The sequence below is a fragment of the Rhea americana genome, unplaced genomic scaffold (genome assembly GCF_003343005.1).
Source record: "Rhea americana isolate MKP2758 unplaced genomic scaffold, rheAme1 scaffold_95, whole genome shotgun sequence".
Taxonomy (NCBI): domain Eukaryota; kingdom Metazoa; phylum Chordata; class Aves; order Rheiformes; family Rheidae; genus Rhea; species Rhea americana.
The window spans coordinates 2,776,780-2,794,549 of NW_028187144.1; the positions used below are offsets into that span (position 1 = coordinate 2,776,780).

General features: G+C 40.3%; 1 protein-coding gene across 2 annotated transcripts; it reads left to right on the forward strand.

Annotated features, from left to right (window-relative positions):
* Nucleotides 1–1,158: 1,158 nt before the first annotated feature.
* On the forward strand, nucleotides 1,159–15,587 carry ESD (esterase D). 2 transcript variants are annotated; one of them, XM_085324973.1, is made up of 9 exons: nucleotides 1,159–1,200; nucleotides 2,368–2,446; nucleotides 3,383–3,471; nucleotides 5,190–5,288; nucleotides 7,939–8,063; nucleotides 8,898–9,017; nucleotides 10,750–10,848; nucleotides 14,128–14,295; nucleotides 15,363–15,587. In XM_085324973.1, the coding sequence occupies exons 2-9, from the start codon at nucleotides 2,379–2,381 to the stop codon at nucleotides 15,441–15,443; spliced, it is 849 nt and encodes a 282-aa protein (XP_085181099.1). In that variant the 5' UTR covers nucleotides 1,159–1,200; nucleotides 2,368–2,378; the 3' UTR covers nucleotides 15,444–15,587. The 2 variants fall into 2 exon arrangements, with proteins under 2 accessions (XP_085181099.1, XP_085181100.1); XM_085324974.1 differs by lacking the exon at nucleotides 1,159–1,200 and adding an exon at nucleotides 1,212–1,287.
* The last annotated feature ends 2,183 nt before the right edge of the window (nucleotides 15,588–17,770 follow it).

Here is a 17,770-nt window from a genome sequence, read left to right on the forward strand (position 1 = left end):
AGCTCAGCTGGATAAGACTAAAAAGCAATGGGAGGACAAAAGTGATAGTATTGAGCACTGCTAGAATTACTGATTAGAAAAAGGAAAGAACTGCTGTCACGCTCACAAAGTAGTGTCAATACCTGTAAATGTTACGGACAAAACCAGTTACTCCTAATGAAGTACACGTTAGAAGACCAAAAAGAGGGAGAGCGTTTTGCTGAGGGCCTTTTACTGGCATTTGATGGGCATGTGTAATTGCAAAATGGAAAGAACATGTTCTATTAAAGTAAGGAAGTGAGGAAATTCAGGTGTACAGATAGCATGTAACCACTACCAAGTATCTGTCGTTCCTTTTAATTTGCAAATGAGCCTAAATTAGGCATTGCTTTTATTTTAAAATCTTTTAAAGTCTTTTAGAAGGCAGCTTCTATGAATCATGCTGAAATACTGAGAAGAACAAAAACATTTATAAATTGATGATGCTGTGGTCAATGTTTAGGCTGCATTAATGGYTTTTTTCCCTTGGGGTCTTGGTGGTTTAGGGAAAACAATTCTATGGTCAACACTCATAGTTTTGAACATATCAGCAAAATCAGWTTCTCTGGATTATTACTCTTTTATTTCATGGTTCTAGATTTTCTTCCCTCTTCAGATCTGGAGACAGATAGCCTCTGCAACACAAATACTCAAAAACTGTGCACATTCTCCTCCAAAGATTAGTAAAACAGAAGTGGAAACGAGCCCAAAAAAGAGGAGTGCAGCACTTGCAGCTCTTCACACATCCTATCCAACCCTCGTGTCTCCTAGCAGGGAAGCTGTGCTTTTGCCCGGTGATCTCAGATCACCGATTTGGCTTAAGCTGGCTGGGTTTCCTTGAGGCAAAAAGCAAAAGCTCCTGAGACTGCTGAAGTTTAGGTTCTGCCTACACACCACACTAGCAACTTGCGGCGGAGATAAGGCGGCCGACTGGAGGGCGAGGTGCCTTAATGGCGACAACAGCCTTCCTCCTCCTCCCTCACGCCGCTCCCTTCCTTCTGGAGAGCTCGTGGGGCGGGGGGCGGGCTGTGCCGGAGAAGAAGAGGGAAAATGGCGGCAGCGCCGTGAGGGGCGGGGAAATGGCGGCAGCGGCTGGCGCGGGGCGGGGCAGCGCGCAGCGCGCAGGCGGTGCCCGGCCTCGGGGCCGCCCCGCGCCTGCGCGGTTCGCTTCGCTCCGCTGAGGTAAGGGAGCGGGTGGCGGGGGGAGCGCTGTGAGCGCATCGGCGGGAGGGAGGCTGAACTGGGCTAGAAGGGGAGCGCGGGCAGCGGGTAGGAGCCGCCTGCGGGTGAAGTCGGGCCACAAGCGGCGGCGTCGCGGCGGGGCGAGGCGCGGCGGGGCGAGGCGCGTCGCGTCGCGTCGCGTTGCGTCGCGGCGGCCGCCCCTGCGCTCCCCTCGGGCCCTTGGCGGCCGCCGCCCCAGGGGAGGTTCTTGGCTCCTCGGGCTGGACGGTGCGGAGCGGCCGGGGGCGCCCCCGAGGGGGCGGTGGAAGAAAATAACCGGGCAGCTGCCTCCTGCCCCTGAAAGCGGGAACGCTGGTGGTTTGTGTGACCCCTCGCTGGTTTCTCTGTAGCAAGYTCAAGCATGTCGCCAGCTATTTTAAAACTCCCCTAAAACTCTGTCCTTGTTTGTGTTTTCCTTTGGGAATAAGTCACATTCTTCTGGTGGGGGCCTGTGTTTCYACTCTTCCCCACACTTTTGGAGCAAAGTAGCTAAATTTCTGCCTAACTTAGGGAAAAAAATACTAAAGATGATTACAGTCTTCAATATTGCGATAATCAGTGGCTGGATCCTGGCGAGCGCCAAGGGAAGGCAGGTTTGTGCCCTGTGTGCCCGTCGTGGCGGCAGCAGGCTGGCCGCCGCGCACGTGCTGCCCGCGGCGCGAGGCGTTCCTTTCTCAGCAGCAGTGCTGGGAGACGAGGAGAGCGGTAAGATCACTGTGGAGGTGGCRAGGGCTGGAGACGCGGGCGGTGTGAGGAAGCAGGCCCGGTCAGGTCTGCTTGCAGGGGTTCGTCTCCTGCCTCGCCCCCTGCTCCCCAGCCCTGTCGTGGGTATGCCCACACTCTGATTGAAGTTTTATTCTGCCTGCCTCTGACGCCACTGTGTTAGCCACTGTGGAGTTTTACAGCAAGACAGTAATCAAGCTGACACTAATAAAGGGAAATAGTTAACAAAAGATTGGAAAATGTTTGCAGAAGATACTTCATTCTGAGAAGGTGTGATATTAAACAATGATGCTTTAAGTTATATTTAACTTTTCTTTAGTCATTACTTTGTACAAAGTAAGCCCTGGAACTTGTATTTTCGAATTTAACTTGCTTTTTTTTTTTTTTTTTATTAATAAAAAAAAGCAATTAAGGCCATGGCACTGAAACAGGTTTCCAGCAACAAATGCTTTGAGGGTTTCCAGAAGGTGTTTGAACATGACAGGTAAATGTGAAAACGATTTAAGTGTTTAGCATAGGGTAGTGAATCCATAGTATTGCTGTCACTGCTGTAGAAACAGAGTGTTTGGTCTCRCTAGTGTCCGTTTAAGTAAGGAATGTTGTCTGCTACTATGTTGTTGTGTTTTTGTGTTAATGTTTAACATGTTTAATGTACTTACTGCTGCAGGCTTGTTACTGGAGGGTAGTATCTTTAAAGCAATGGAGCTTCATCTTAAAAGTAGGTTGCTCTGTTYGGAGCGTAGAGAACTGCTGTGTGTACAAAGATCTATCCACTCTAGTAGATACTTCATTTTTATTCACTCTTAAAAAATACTCTGAGCAAAGACAATAAATATAATCTYGTTTAATGAAGATGAAAAGAGAAGCATTTGTTTTTAAATTTCTGATCCAAAAGAAAGAATTAGTATTTATGCTTAGATAAGCTTTATTGGTAGTTTTAGGTTTTAGCATAAATTAGGCAATTGGTTAGTCTGTAGATTTAGCAGACTGGAAACATTCTTGGTGGGGTATGCTTATGCTGTGCAGCGTACATTGTATAAGTCATGTAGATGTGTTCTTCAGTAAAAATTACTTTCCAATTTAGTATACAGGGTTCAGGTTAAATATCACTAGAGTTCAAAATTAAATTTTCAAGATGTTTCCTGTCAGCAACACTGCAAAAATGTGGCTTATTTGTAAATGTCTGGTTTTAGTATATTAAAAAAATATAGGAAGCTTAGCTATTGTCAAGAGGCTAAAACTAAATTTAAATTTTTTTTTTCATTTTATTTAACTTCTTAGTCCTTATAATTCACTGACCATATCTCTCTCCTTGAGCTGGTTATATTCTGAAAATGTATTGATTCRACTTTACTTTTTTAATGTTAACAACCATGTTAGTTGAATAGTCGTSGTAACTGGGAATATTTTATCACTACAGTACAGAGTTAAAATGCAAAATGAAATTTGGAATCTACTTGCCTCCAAAAGCAGAAACTGGGAAGTGTCCTGTGCTGTATTGGCTCTCAGGTAAGTAAYGTGAATTTTAAGAATTGAAAAAAGAAAGCATATTTAAGATACTGTGCTACAATTACTAAAACTTGAGACAGAGGTACTTCAGTGGCAGCTCTTTCATTCTATTAAAGGTCATCTTCTGGGACACACACACGCACACATACCTTGTATATATTGTGGTGAAGTTGGATTCACCTGGCCTCAAGGGTCAGACCTTTTAGATTTATGTATTTTTATGCAGAAAAATCAGGAAGACATGTAAATTTCTTTAGCCTAGATTCTGCTGGACATAGAAGTCATGCGGGAAGGGACTGTAGTTGAATAATTTTAGGATATAGTATATGAATGACTTGAAGGTTTATTTTAAGATTAAGCTGTATCTATAAACACATAAATGTAACTCTGTGTGTGTGCGTGCCATATGTATTTATTTAAGAGTGTTTCTAACAGGCCTTCCCTTGGGACACCTCCTGCTTCTCTTTCTCTGTGACAGGCAGCTTCAGCTAATAGGGTAGGGGCAAAATCTATCCCAGGAGAATCAGCAGATTCATCTTTTGAACCCTACCACGTCCTGAGTTTGCAGGGAGCACTGATGAACTTGCAAAGGGAGGTGCTGTTAGCTGGCTTAGACCCAGCACATCTAGAGTGAGGTAAGAGTGTGGAATCAGCAAGGGCCAGGGGCAGAAGAGGGCAATGAAACAAGAGTAAAGTTTTCTAGTCTGCAGCAACATTTCTCTTCTTTCTGTCCAGCTCCTGTGGTGTCCTAGCCACCTTTTGTCTTGCTGGGTGTAAGGCAAGCAGGGATGAGACTGCACGTACAGATGCAACTCCCAGTTACCTTGGTTTTGTTCCTCTGTCCTTTGCTTGTTATGTCCTGCAGAGCTGGGTTGAACTCCAAAWATGTAGAGCTAATGTAAAGTATTACTGTCAAAATCGCTGGGTTTATGTTGGTGATAGCTATCAGAAATGGTTAATTACATCCATTTTTTCTATATTAAAAATACAAAGCAGAGCAATTTCCCTACTATAATTGTAGAAGTAGCTATTTTTATTGAAGCTTGAGTTTAAAAAGTTGGAGAATTAACTGGTAGTAYGGAGACTGGATTTCTTACACATTCCTTTTACAGCATAGTTGGTAGGTCTGATCCGTAGAATGAAAACAGACTAGGGAAAAATATTTACTGTTGAAGTAGGAATTATCAAAATTGTTTGAAGAGCTCTGGTCATGTAGCACTTTCATTTTTCAAAACTAAAGCATGCTGTCTCGGTGAGTACGTCAGTCAAGTGAGGTTATTTGCAGATTGGCTTCAGAGAAAATGATAATCAATAACCTCAAATAATAGTCTCAAGTGGCACAATGAAGAATAATTGAAATACTTGTCTGCAATATTATTTATTCCATATTGATTGTCCAGTGCTGCCTATCTTAAATATGTAGTAATTGAGGAAACTGTGTGTGTGTGTGACATGAGTAGGTATTTGAGTGGCTGTCTGGGTACAAATGCAGATTGACCAGCTTTTGATCATGTGTCAGTGTGACTAAATGTGAAAGTACAACTGTATCTGTTTTTTTTGAATTATTATATATTGTTGAACTGAATATAAGGACTTTTTCATGCTTATGGGGATAGAAATCCCTCATACTTTTCAAAAGCTTTTCTGGTAGAAAAACTAGGTTTTGTAAACTGGAATGCTGTGAGCAATATGTAACCAGTTACATTTCTTTTGCCTAGGATTAACTTGCTCAGAACAGAATTTTATAACGAAAGCTGGTTTTCATCAAGCTGCAGCTGAACATGGCCTTATTGTAGTTGCGCCAGACACAAGCCCACGTAAGTTTTTACACGAGATGTGATAAAAGTTTTTGTACTGAAGTTCACTGTCTTTATCCTCACAGAGTAAGTTGCTGCAGTTTACTACAAAGTGTATTGCCCAACTGTCAGAATCTTACTTCACCTTTATATCTTACATTATTTGCTAGATTATGTCGTCTGTATTCTTAATAACCTGTTGCTGGAGATTTCACATTCGAAGCYCTTTTATTGTGATGGCCCTAAAACCAAAGGGGCAACTGAGTTCAGCACACAGAAGGAATGGGGAATGAGGAGAGAAGGAAGACAAGTAGCTGTATTATCAGAGACACGTGCTTGCACTTTGTGGCTTCCTGACACTTTAAAAAATCCACAGAACTATGTTGTCACACAAAGCTATGATGTTTACTGTTTATCGTATTGTGTCTTCTGAAGCCTGTTAAGTGTGTGTCTTCAGAGGATTTCAATGCTTAGAAAAGTTTAAAGCAAACCAAAACCACTTCCCCGGAGGTTTCAATAGACTGCTGATAAAGAGCTTTTAATAAATGATGTGATGTTACTTCTATAAAGCTGAGCTTGTATGTGGTTTGGGAAACCTGAAAGTGGTGTATTATGTTGAGTATTTGCTGGATTCTGCTAAAGTGTCATGAGTCCTGTACACAAAGATAGCATTCTTCTGATATTTTACAAACTTTAATGCATCAGTTATGAACACAGTTAATAGGAGAATGGATGGACGTTCTTTCCAGAAAAGATTTTTCGTACCTAGGTTTTGAGTTGTGTTAGGCCAAAGAACAGAAATGCATGTCTGCAATGAAAAAGAGGGGCAGAAGAGCAAAACTTGTGTATTAATGAAATACACTTCATTTTTACTATCTGTTGCAGACTAGAGATATATAAGAAAACTTTGTGCTACTCAGATTGTGTTATGTCAGGATTAGAATTACCCTTGGATATTGGGACTTGTTTTTGTGTTCTCTGTGTACGTTGTCTCTGTATCTAAGTGTTGTAGCATTTTCCATTTCCTTTTAAAATCTTTGCAGCTTCTCTCTTGCCGTCTAGTCTAGTAAGGCATCAGGATTTACTCAGCTGTTTAGATGAACGTATGTTTCATATTATACTTTCAGATTTTAGGTCAGAGACCTSAGATCTTCTTGCATCTTTTTGAGGTATCTGGAGAATGAAATGAAGAACAGCTCAAATACAATGAGAAGTGAAGAGGTCTGGGCATATTTAGAGAAAATGCTAAGGGGATATATGTGCTTTTTAAATTGCAGTTATGACTACGTAAAATTTGTCTTCCAGAAGCGAGGGGCTGTGTATAGACAAGGAAGAGAACTATAGGAAAATGTGAAACACTTGGAGTTACAGAGCATTTGTCAGGCTCTGATAGTGTGCTTATCTTTCTTACTGGAGTTTACTTCACCAGGCAAATGTGCAGAACAGTCCTTTGCTGGTTTCTTTTCCAGTTCCCTTTTTCAGGGTTTTCCTTAAGTTTCTTTCAGCAAAATCAGCATTACCATCATTGTCTAGCAGGACTTGCTTAGTTTTCGTCCATCTCCAAGGGACCGAAGATAACAGGCTTTTTATATCCAGCGTGTTGTGTAAGCGCCCACTGTCTCTGTGACTGCTGGACTGTTAAGTTAAAAAATCACTTAGTGTTCAAGGGCATGTCACTGGAGCGAACTCGACTTTGATCCTTGTAAAATCTGGTTCCACAGTGTGACAGGGTGGCAGGTATCTTTGCACAAATTGTCAGAGATTGTCTCAAATTACATATGGGTCTGCAGTGTAATCTAACAGTTGTGAATGCCCATGTAATTTTGACTAGCAAAAACTAGGAACATTTTGGAGAAAGAGAGGCCATTATTTTCTGTCATATACACTTTAAAATACTACATGCTGTTCTGAAAAATAAGCTAAAAACCAAGTAGTAAATCTCAGGCTAATTAAGGGGAGAATTTGAGAAGACTGGATTGGATGGATGAACTTTCAAGGAGACATCTGCAAGTTTAGTTTGAAAGTGTAGCCTTGGGAAGGAAGTTATAACCCTGCAGTAACTCCAAGAAGAAATTGCCTGAGTTTTATTAGGAGTTCTAGGTAGGAGCAATGAAGTGAACTGCATAAAAGGTAGAGTTACTTACAAAACAATATGGACAGTGAATGTTATATTGTGGGAGCTTATAAGGGGAGCAGTAGCGTTTCTTATCTGAAGCACATGAAATTGATCTGGGCAAACAGTTGGTGATACATCGTTGTTGTAGGGGAAGAAAATTTCCCGTGTTCTGTTTTTCATGTTGTGCCTGGTACTTGACAGGGTGAGGTCTAATAGGGTTTGGTTGAAATAGCCCAGCAGCACCAAACATTGACCAGTAAATGAAAACTGGAGTAAGTCCTTAGGTAAATTGGACAAAAATTTATGGAATTAATTCAGGAGTGCAGTGTGCTGCACTTATTTGTATTTATGTGAAGGGGTACTGAAACAAATCAGAACATTGGTTTGAAAACACTGTATTAACCCATGAAAATCTGAGTTGTCCTATAGATTGGAAAGGTAGAGACAGAGTGATTGAGAAACTTGTCCTAAGTCTCTGATTTGTGTGACAGATTTTCCAAATCTGCATGTCTGATAAAGATAAGACAGTAATTATAGAGTCACTTTTCTTGGTAGGTGGTTGCAATATTGAAGGAGAGGATGAGAGTTGGGATTTTGGCACTGGTGCTGGTTTCTATGTGGATGCCACTGAAGATCCTTGGAAAACAAACTATAGGATGTACTCCTACATAAAGGATGAGGTAACTTTGCTGCTGGGTTCTATAGTATTTTGGGGTGTGCTAAAGATGGGGGCAGTTCAGCACCTGAGTACCAAAGCTTGATTAAGATGCTCTTGATATCCTATAGCTATTTGGCATGCTTTTGGCTGTTTATCTGAAGAAAAGGTAGCTTTTCTGCCTGAGATGCCATAGGGTTGATAAACACTTCTAATCTTGTTAGTTTTGCAATCTCTACTCTCATAAAATCTCTGTTCTGCTGCTTCTGAAACAGTCTACAATATTTCACTGTGATAGTACTCATTTAGACTGTTTCCACTAGCTGTCATGGGGAGGGGGAGGGGGGGTATTTTAATTTTTTTTCTTTAACTGGTTGTAAAAGGAAATGCTTGAGAAATATATTAGAAAGGTGAGTGATTAAGCTAGCGTGCTTGGTATTTGTGTGGTTTAGATTAAAACTAATGTTGATGGGAAAATACGGAGCAAATGCTTTCAAAAAAACAACTTGACATTCAGCTCACTTAATGGGATCACATACATATTTAGGAATTTGTTAAAATGAGGCTATGTTATAAGGAAATGCCAGCATCCTGTTTTACAGGGTTATGATGTATCTCTATAAAAATACTTAAAATTATGTATTGTCAGGGGAAATGTTTAGTATTGTTTTTACATTCCTGTTCAGATTGCTTCTACTGTGACATTTGTGATCCTGGTCTGAAAGCAAAGATGTGCCTTTGGTCTCAGTGGTTTTCCTGGAATTAAAAAAAAAAAAAAAAAAAAAAGTCATGTGTGTAATTGTGTATAAACACACTGAAATTGCTTTAACTTTTTTATTCCACTGTTGTTCCTTTTCAGTTGCCTAAACTAATAAATGCTAATTTTCCAACTGACCCTGAACGGATGTCTATATTTGGACATTCCATGGGAGGCCATGGAGCTCTGATTCTTGCTTTGAAGAATCCTGGAAAGTACAAAGTAAGATGTACTAAAACTTACATGTGGTATATACTAATGTTTATACAGATTCCTATAGAAGTGGAGAAGTCAAATGTAGTACTAAGTTTTGTTATAGCCTTAAATAGAGAAATAATTGCAGTAGTTGGTATCTAGTATTATATTGTGGAACATTGCCAGAAATCCTRCTCTGGAAAGTGGTGTGATTATATGACATCACTGAAATTAAAAAAAACTTGCAAGTTTTAAAAGTTGAGAACAGTTAAACTTTTTTCTGGATGATCTCCAGCTCTTCCAAACCAACTGTTATAGTTAAAGATAAACAGATTCCCTTCAGCTCTAGTGTTAATTCATGCTGTCAGCATTGTCTGGAAATCTGACTTGCTATACATTTTCAAATCTTGTCTTTTTGTTTTGGAGTTTTTATAACTAGCAAACATATTCACTGCTATTACATGTGTGTTTGCTTAGAATTTACTGCAGAATATATTAACTTCAGTTACTAGCAAATGTAGTTGTGAGGACAGCTTGCTTTTTTTTATTTTTGGTTAATCTTTTCTGGAACTTGGAAGGCAACTTTCGTAAAGTTTTTTTKGGGGGGAGGGGCGTGTTCGAGGCATCTGAAGCTGCATTCATTTACTTGAACCTAAATCAAACGTGACRGAACTGATTCTCCATATACTTTTGCAAATCGAAGGAAACTTTGTTTTTCTCTTTGGAGATGTACTTGTGTCAGGAGGGGGTGGAAATCAGATGTTGATATTTACTGGGAGATGAGGGAGTCTGCTTTTGCAGATCTGTCCTTTCACAGGCTGTCTTGTCCCTGCACTCTGTGGTCAGTGGCATACTTCCTGAGTCTTGCTGGTTTATTTAACRAAGTACTGTTCTCTATGGTGTCATTTCTTAAAGGGTTTGGCTCCTATAGCAACTGCATTTTTGAAAATAGCATAACATTTGCTTTGTGTCATTGGCTTGGCTTTRTAAGAGTTGAATGTAAGATAAAGCTTTACTTTTGTATCTCCTTTTTATTATTTGAAGCCAGCCCTTCAGAGATTTTCATTTTCACTGTTGACCTTTAAGTGTTAACTGTGTTATCTGAAAGAAGCAAAACTTAAATTGGAAGTACCAAAATCCAAGTGAATGGTCAGTGGCTCAGGTTGTTTATTGCTGTTTCCTAAAAGACCTAAGAATGGAAATATTGAGGGTCTGAGGACCAAATCCGAAAGAAGAATGTGGATACCTAAAATAGGGCTTAGATTTCTGACATCGGTGCCCAGTGCTGTGATCTGAACTGCACTTTTCATGACCTCTAATTCTGGAGGTACCTGAATTCATAACATACTGTTGCATGCACAAACTGGCTGGTCAGTGCTGTGGCTTGCCACAGTGTGCTCGGGGTTGAATTAGTTCCGTGCACTGACTATGCTGACCTGACAGTCACAGACCTGTGCTTCTCCTCTACTTGAGTGAATTCAAGCCAGCATCTTCCCAGCAAGGGAAGAAATGGAGCATCTCGCCTTTTCAAGCTTGGCTGCTGTGCTAAAGGCAAGCAAAAACCACGGAGCTAGAGGGAACAAATAAGAGAGAAGTAGTGTAATGGTTAAGACACCTARGTGGGACATCTGGTGGAGGAATCCTTGGTTCCAGCATTGATAACTTTAGAACAGAAGAGGCTTTTAGTTTGCTTGTTAGTTACCAAAAAAAAATATATATACATATATATATATTTTTGTTACGCTTTCTTTCCAAACAGTCTGTATCGGCATTTGCTCCTATCTGCAACCCTATTCAATGTCAGTGGGGGAAGAAAGCCCTTGGTGGATATCTGGGATCAGATACAAGCAAGTGGGAGGTATGTTTTGGAACTCGCAATCCTTTAAAAACTTCTAAACTTCTCAATGAATGATCTCTAAATAATTACACGAGGAGTCTGGAAATGATCTCTGAATAGTTACCCGAGGACTCTGGAACAAAACCCTGGAGTACCCCTGTGCTAACATTATAGTATAACTAAACTCCTAAGTATTGATAAGCATTGTACGCGTGGGAATGATGTGCTTGTGCCTGGTGGTGCTTGTAACAAATGGAGTGAGGTAGAAGGTTTTCATCAATCTACAGTAAACTCCTCCCTGTTTTATGAAAATCTTAAAAATTATGAGCAGTCTGAGACTTCCTTAATGCATGAAAACAGTGAGCAGTTTAGAAGAGAGTTAGGGTATGTTCCTCAAAAATCTCTCTASTTTGCAGTCTCAGTGTACAAAACTGCTTTCTTTTATTAGCCTGAGAAGAGAGACTGATTCAAACTGGTCRGAGACTGATGGGCCTCATGGCATCTGTGGGAGCAGCCTGTCAGATGCAGCTGAAACAGGAGCTTATTGAATACTTGGAAATTAATATCCAGTAGAACAGGATTAAACCAAACTGRGTTAGGTTTTAGCCTAAGTCCCTGGTACTGAAATAGTCTTATATAAATTGTTAAGTTACAAAAAGGTCAGTGCGCGTATTGCTGTTATATTTGGACAGTCCTTCAATATTTTTAATCTCGGCATAAACATTGCACTGTATTCTTGGCTTGAAAAGTTAGGAAGAGTTGTGGTGAGCACGTACTCTGATTTCCCTATATGTAAATATACACTGCAATTAAATCTCTCATAAACTGGATTAAAGCCTCTCTTAGGAAGACATTCAGGTCTATTTTAAATATTTTAGGGATAGAAAGCATTAACKGCTTTCACTGTTGTTGTTCAGGTAGTTTCTATATTAAAAAAAAACAGAAGCATAATTTTTGGAACTTGATATTTTCCAGCCACTGGATTTACTGCGTGCTTTTTTAGCAGATTTTTGAAGAGCCTTGTATTATGAAACTACTGTTTCCCATGCAGTTRCTTGAAGAATGTCATAAATCACCAGTTAAACCTAGTTGAATTTAACAAAATGAATTTATTTTGCTAAACAACCTTCACATTTTTGGACCCTTAATTCATTTTGAAGCTTTTCTGCAAGACCTGTTCAGTATCAATGACCAGTGCCAGGAATAGACTTAAAGCTACCTTTGGCATAGGCATCCAGCCACTGATCTCCTTATTGCTGCTTAAAATTGCAAGGGTCATATTAYACCCTGGCCACAGTACTCAGCTGAGTACAAGCTTCCATGCTCATTGCAATGTCATTTCTGCATCTGGAGATGTCCTGCATCTAGAAAGCCTGGCTCCAGTTCCCTCATGTAGGACAGTGCATTTTCCTGTCTGTTGATGATATGTCCTCTCCATTGCCTTAAGCAGCCCTCATCTGCCCTATCCTTTTTTTTTTAAGAATTTCTTTTTTTTGAGCATGTACCAAGTGCAGGACCCAACTGGGAACATATTCCCCATTTATAGTTACATGATGGGACGTGCCACTTAGTAGTCTTTGATTCACGCAGCATGTGCCATTTTGGTTTCTCTGTTGTGCCAAGTTTTCTTGATCAAATTATTATGGTACTTTGCGAGTTAAATGCCTTGCTTAAGCATAGGTGTTTTACATCAGTGCTTTGGCCTTTAGGAGCCAAATTAGTTGCATCTAGTTTGTGTACAAGCACATGAATTGCTACTTGATGATATTTCTTGCTCTCTGATTCTTTATTCATTTTGCTCTGTACTCTGTACTGCCATGTTGTCCAGAATTGATGTCAAACTGCCAAGATGGTAATGACCTAGATCATATCATTTGCCCTTTTTTAACATGGGTATAACTTTCCAGTTGTCTGGAATTTCTCCAGTTGTTAAAGAGATTTTGAAGATACAGAAATACAAAGACTCTCTCAGTCGGCTCTGTTTTAACTCTTGGATGCGTATTACCCACATTTGGCCTTTTTTTCTGTTGTTTTGTTTGCTTTACTGCAAGACTTAGCTGCAATTTAACATTGCCACCATTGTTTCTTCAGGAACAAAGAATGTTTCATCTTTGTGATATATGAATCCATCAGCTGGCTGTTTTCCAAATGTGAAACAGATATTTAGGCACTTTTTCTTTTTTTTGCATTGTTATTGATGGTGTCTTTTCAAATAATTAGGCTAGATTTTTCTTGTCCAGCTTGGTAAATTTTTTCTCCTTATTTTTTTTGCCTCTTAATTACTAAGTTCCTAGCTTTGATCTATACCCCAAATCCTATTTGTTTTGCATAATACAGATRTTTATAGCTGTTAATAAAGTACTTTCCACAGACTTTTAAGAYCCCCCTGTGATATCACAGTGACCTTGGGGAGCATACATAATTTATATAAATACTCTTAGTTTCCATTTCCTACATCAGTCTGAAGTTTTSTCCTTTGTAACCTGATTCAAAAGTGTTTTTGACTTTAAAAAACAATCTTTGAAAACAGATTATATAGGAGTCTGTATCTGCTTCTTGGCTTAGTTCCTAATATAGGGTGTGTGGTGGGAAAGCACCAGCCTAGCTCATCTATATTATCCCACTAGCAGACTAGAGATTGTAGGGCAGGTAGTTTGTTCAGGAGGATCCACAGRAAAAACTTCCTAGCTTTCTAATCAACTTAAGACAGAAGAGACCCAAGCCATGATTATAGCTTGCCACTGGTGGAGAGGAGGTGAGATTGATGGCATTGCTAAACCCTGGATTATGGCAGTGGCAGGATATTAGTTAAATCTTTTTGCAGTTATCAGTAGTAATTGGTCATGACTGCTTACACCTGAGCTTTCAGGAGCTCCTGTCCTGTGTCAGGGTCCTTCTGAGTAGTCAGGAAGTCCTAACACAGTATTTCCCTCAGAGGTAATGTTTAAGGTGAGCAAAATCCCATTTGTAYCTTCAAAAGATGTGTTACCACTGCTAGTGTGAAAATTCCAGCATATCTTAGTCAAGTCTTTTTTTCATTAATTRGAATTTGTTCATTTGTTCATTTTCTTTCTTCCAACCTATGTTATAGGTAAATGTCAGTGTAAGCTTGATATTCCCCCCCCCAAACTGTAATTTAGTGTCTTGATGTGGTTTGTATATAGTATCACCCACACCCCTATATATACCTTTCTTTTCTTGCAGTCAATAAATTTGATCAAGTCTAATGTATGTAAATATTAGGCTAAGAACTRCTTTCTTGCATCTGATACAGTTCCTCTTTTAATTTTATTTCTTCAGGCATATGATGCTACACAGCTTGTGAAGTCCTATCCAGACTCYCACCTGGACATCTTGATTGATCAGGGCAAAGATGACCAGTTCCTATCAGCAGGCCAGTTACTGCCCGATAACTTCATCGCTGCCTGCACAGAGCGGAAAATCCCAGTAGTCTTTAGACTGCAGCAGGCAAGTTGCTTCTGCAGTCCATGGTATTTGGGTTGATCTTTCATAATGTTTGAGTGAATGCACGAAGCAGAAGGATGTCTGTTCATTGTGTGTGCTCTTACTTACCTGTGAGTCTGGCCTTGGCCAAGTGAGGAAGGCAAGAGTTATTTTTCCCTTTCAACAAGTGGGTGAGAAGTGCAGCAACCGTCACATTCAACTGCATTTGACCACTAGGTGGGGTTACGATTTTAGTTRCAACAAACTGATGTGCTCACATGGTAATTTGCTGGTGGTAGGCTGAAGAGGAAGCATTAACTATTTTTAATAGGTATCACAGTCAGTGTATGAGCATTGTGATTGAATGTACTTTCACTAGAATTTTTATCTGTATGGTGGGTATTGCATTCAGTGTCAAACTTTGATCTAGTTTGCATGTGTTTGTGTAATTCAGGAAGAGTGTGGAATTGYTTTGAAATACTAGATTCATTCAAAGACAGGTGGAAAGATTGCTCTTTCTTATAGTGCAGTGGCCCAGAATAGCACTTTCTTTGTAAGCAGCTGACAACTTCAAGCCAGACCCAGTGTGGAGCCCAGCCTCCAGAGAGTGAGAGAGATTGTCCTCTCTGATTTATTTTGAGGGCTTTTACAGAGTCTTGCACCAAAGGATAGAGGTAGTGCTAACAAAACAGCTGTTCCAGAGGTTTCTTCATCTTTCTAATAAAGTGCTGGAGCAGTAAGCAAGACTTCAGCCCTATTCTCCATATGCCCTATTTTCCTAGTAGGACAATGCTAGCAAGAGCAGCTGTTTTCTCTACAGATAATGCTTGGTGTTAGCAATCTGAGCTGCATACCCAGACTATACTGGTGTAAGATACATTCTGTTTGTTCAGCCTCCTAAGCTTCAGCTATACTTAGTGTTTTAGGTTAAGTAAGCTTTACAAATTTTATATATAATACAATATTTTTGATCTATTTAAAGAGATCAAAACAGAAAGACTCATTAACTTCCCTAGAAAAGAGAGCCTGGCATGATGGCTTTATCATGAACTATATGTATTTACTGATTTTTTTGTCTTGTTCTTTTCTAGGGTTATGATCACAGCTATTTTTTCATTGCAACGTTTATTAATGATCACATCAAACACCATGCAAAATTCCTTAATGCTTGAACCCTTTGGTTGGAAGTGTCTTCTGTCCAATATGAGTGAAGGAGTATGGATGAACTAAACAAAAATAATATGCTGAATTATTGTCTATAAAATGAAGCCCTTCTGACTGTACTGCTAATAAAATAAAAGTCCTGCTTAATTTGATGTATGTGCTTCACAGCAAGTATTTTGAATGGTCTTACATGCTTTGAAAACTATCTCATTGCTGTTGAAGGAACATGCTGCACTTCAGGTGAAAATGAAAATTAGCAGTTGAGTTAGTTTCAGAATATGGATATGTGTATGTACTTGAGGCCTCGGGACTGCTTCTAGCACAGCTATGCAGAGGCTATGAGCAGCAACAGAGTGGCTCTTCAGCTAGTTAAATACTAGCGTTCAGTTCATCACTTAGTGCTGCAGGAAGTCTTTAGCTCCACAACTAATCAAMTTACTTACTTAGCCTGAAGTGCTAGTGTATTTTTTGTTGGCCCATCTAAGTATATTTCAAAGGTAAAGTCTATCGGTGAATATAGGCAGAAGCTTGCTGTGCATTGTGGTTTACTGCCCCATGCATTATTAACATTGAACTATAATCAGGAGACTATTTAATGGATGTTACTTGAAGGAAAGAGCTCTTAAAGACAGTGTGAAGGAAGCAGTCTGTATTAGAAGAGGTGGTTCTTTCTTCCCTCCCCCCTGTTGCTGGGTGATAAAGGCTTATGGCCTGAGTGTTTGTGGGTTGGATAAGAATTGGCAGGAGTGGAAAAAAACTGGTAAATTTGCAGAAGCAATCCCTAGCACTGTATGATCTATAACCTCATTGCTGAGAATCCACATCTGATAGTTGTGATGGATGTTCCTGGTGGTACAACTCTGCCAGGTACCTCATGTCGGGCAAGAGTACAAGTTGCTCCGGTGAGCTGTTTATCTTGAATTCAAGCAATCACTCTGGAGCTCYTCTTTACCGTGGTGAAGCCAAGCCTGTGTGTACCATGCAGAGGGGGTGAGGCAGTGTTTGTGCCTCTGAGAAGTGTGCCTTCTSGCTCCACGCACGTATTCTGCCAACTCCATCCCAGACTGCTACCGCCACTGGAAGACATGGACTGGCTACGAGCTTTCTGGGCAAATGATGGCTTGCAGAGGAGYGAGACCCTGTTTCCAGTCTGCAATGTAGAACTGCGTTCTCGGTGGAGCAGTAGCTTGTCTCTGTATCATGCTGAGCTTCCCTGAGGTATAGCATCTTATTCTTGCATCCAGTGGTGGGACTGAAACAGTTTTGAGGAAGAAAGAAAGAAAAAGTGGTTTATTGCATGAGAGCAGCTAGTTATGATGGGGCTCAGTCCAGACATCTCCTCTTGCTCAGACCTTGACTTCTGCCAGCAGAAGTATCGAGGTAAAGGTAGAAGCTCTTTGCCTTTTTAAGTAAGTAAGTGGTGCTGAGTGCTTTGTAATTTGTGTGGACTGGCTTCTAGGTTGCAGGGAGACTGACGCTGGAAACTTACTTACTTACGCTTCCGTTCAGTGGTGACTGCCTTAAATTGGCTAATGACTACCAGCTTGTGTCTGCTTATTTCTGAAGTRAGTTTAGAAGGTGAGAGAAGATAAAATTGCAAAGGTTTTCTCGAAGGCTGAACGAACACAGTGGTTCTCCATCCTGGGTGGGTTTCTCCACCCTAGGTAGGTTTATTACGAACATTAATTCCTCCTTTCTTGTAAAGCAGGGCACTGATGTAAAACAACTGTTGGATTTTCTTTGTATTCTCAAAATGAAAATGGGCTCAAAGGCTTGTTTAATGCATGGCAGCCTCGTACCTAGAGGCAGCTCCTTGAAAGCCTGTTGTTGTTCCCTTTGCCTTGCCTCTGTCAGAGCCAGCAGCTGCATTACTGGGCCGTTTCTAATACTGGAAGGGAGCGGAAGTGTCAGGGCTTGTGTTACAGCCGTGTGCCAAGTAATATAAGTGGAGTAGCAGTGGGGTCAGGTCAGAGCRTTCAGTTTGGTGCAGGTACTTCTGATGATAAACATTTCCATTTGCTGTGTGTCAACGCTAGTAAATTTTTTTCCCTAATGCAGTCTGGTAATTACATTTAAGTAAGTGAAATGGACCTGCCTTTTTCTTTCTTCTTCCATTCCTCAACAGGAGTGTATGCACCTGCATATTTTTTTATGAGGAAAAAACTATAAAGCAAGCTTAACCCTCTAATTTACTGTAAATAAAGTGCTTTTCAACCACCATTTTAAAACTTGGGTTAGGTAGGAACCACAGCTTGCCCTGCATGGAGGGAAAAAAACCCACCTCTTTCTTTCATAATTCTAAGCAAGTTTCCCCCAATTTTTTTTTTTTTTTTTT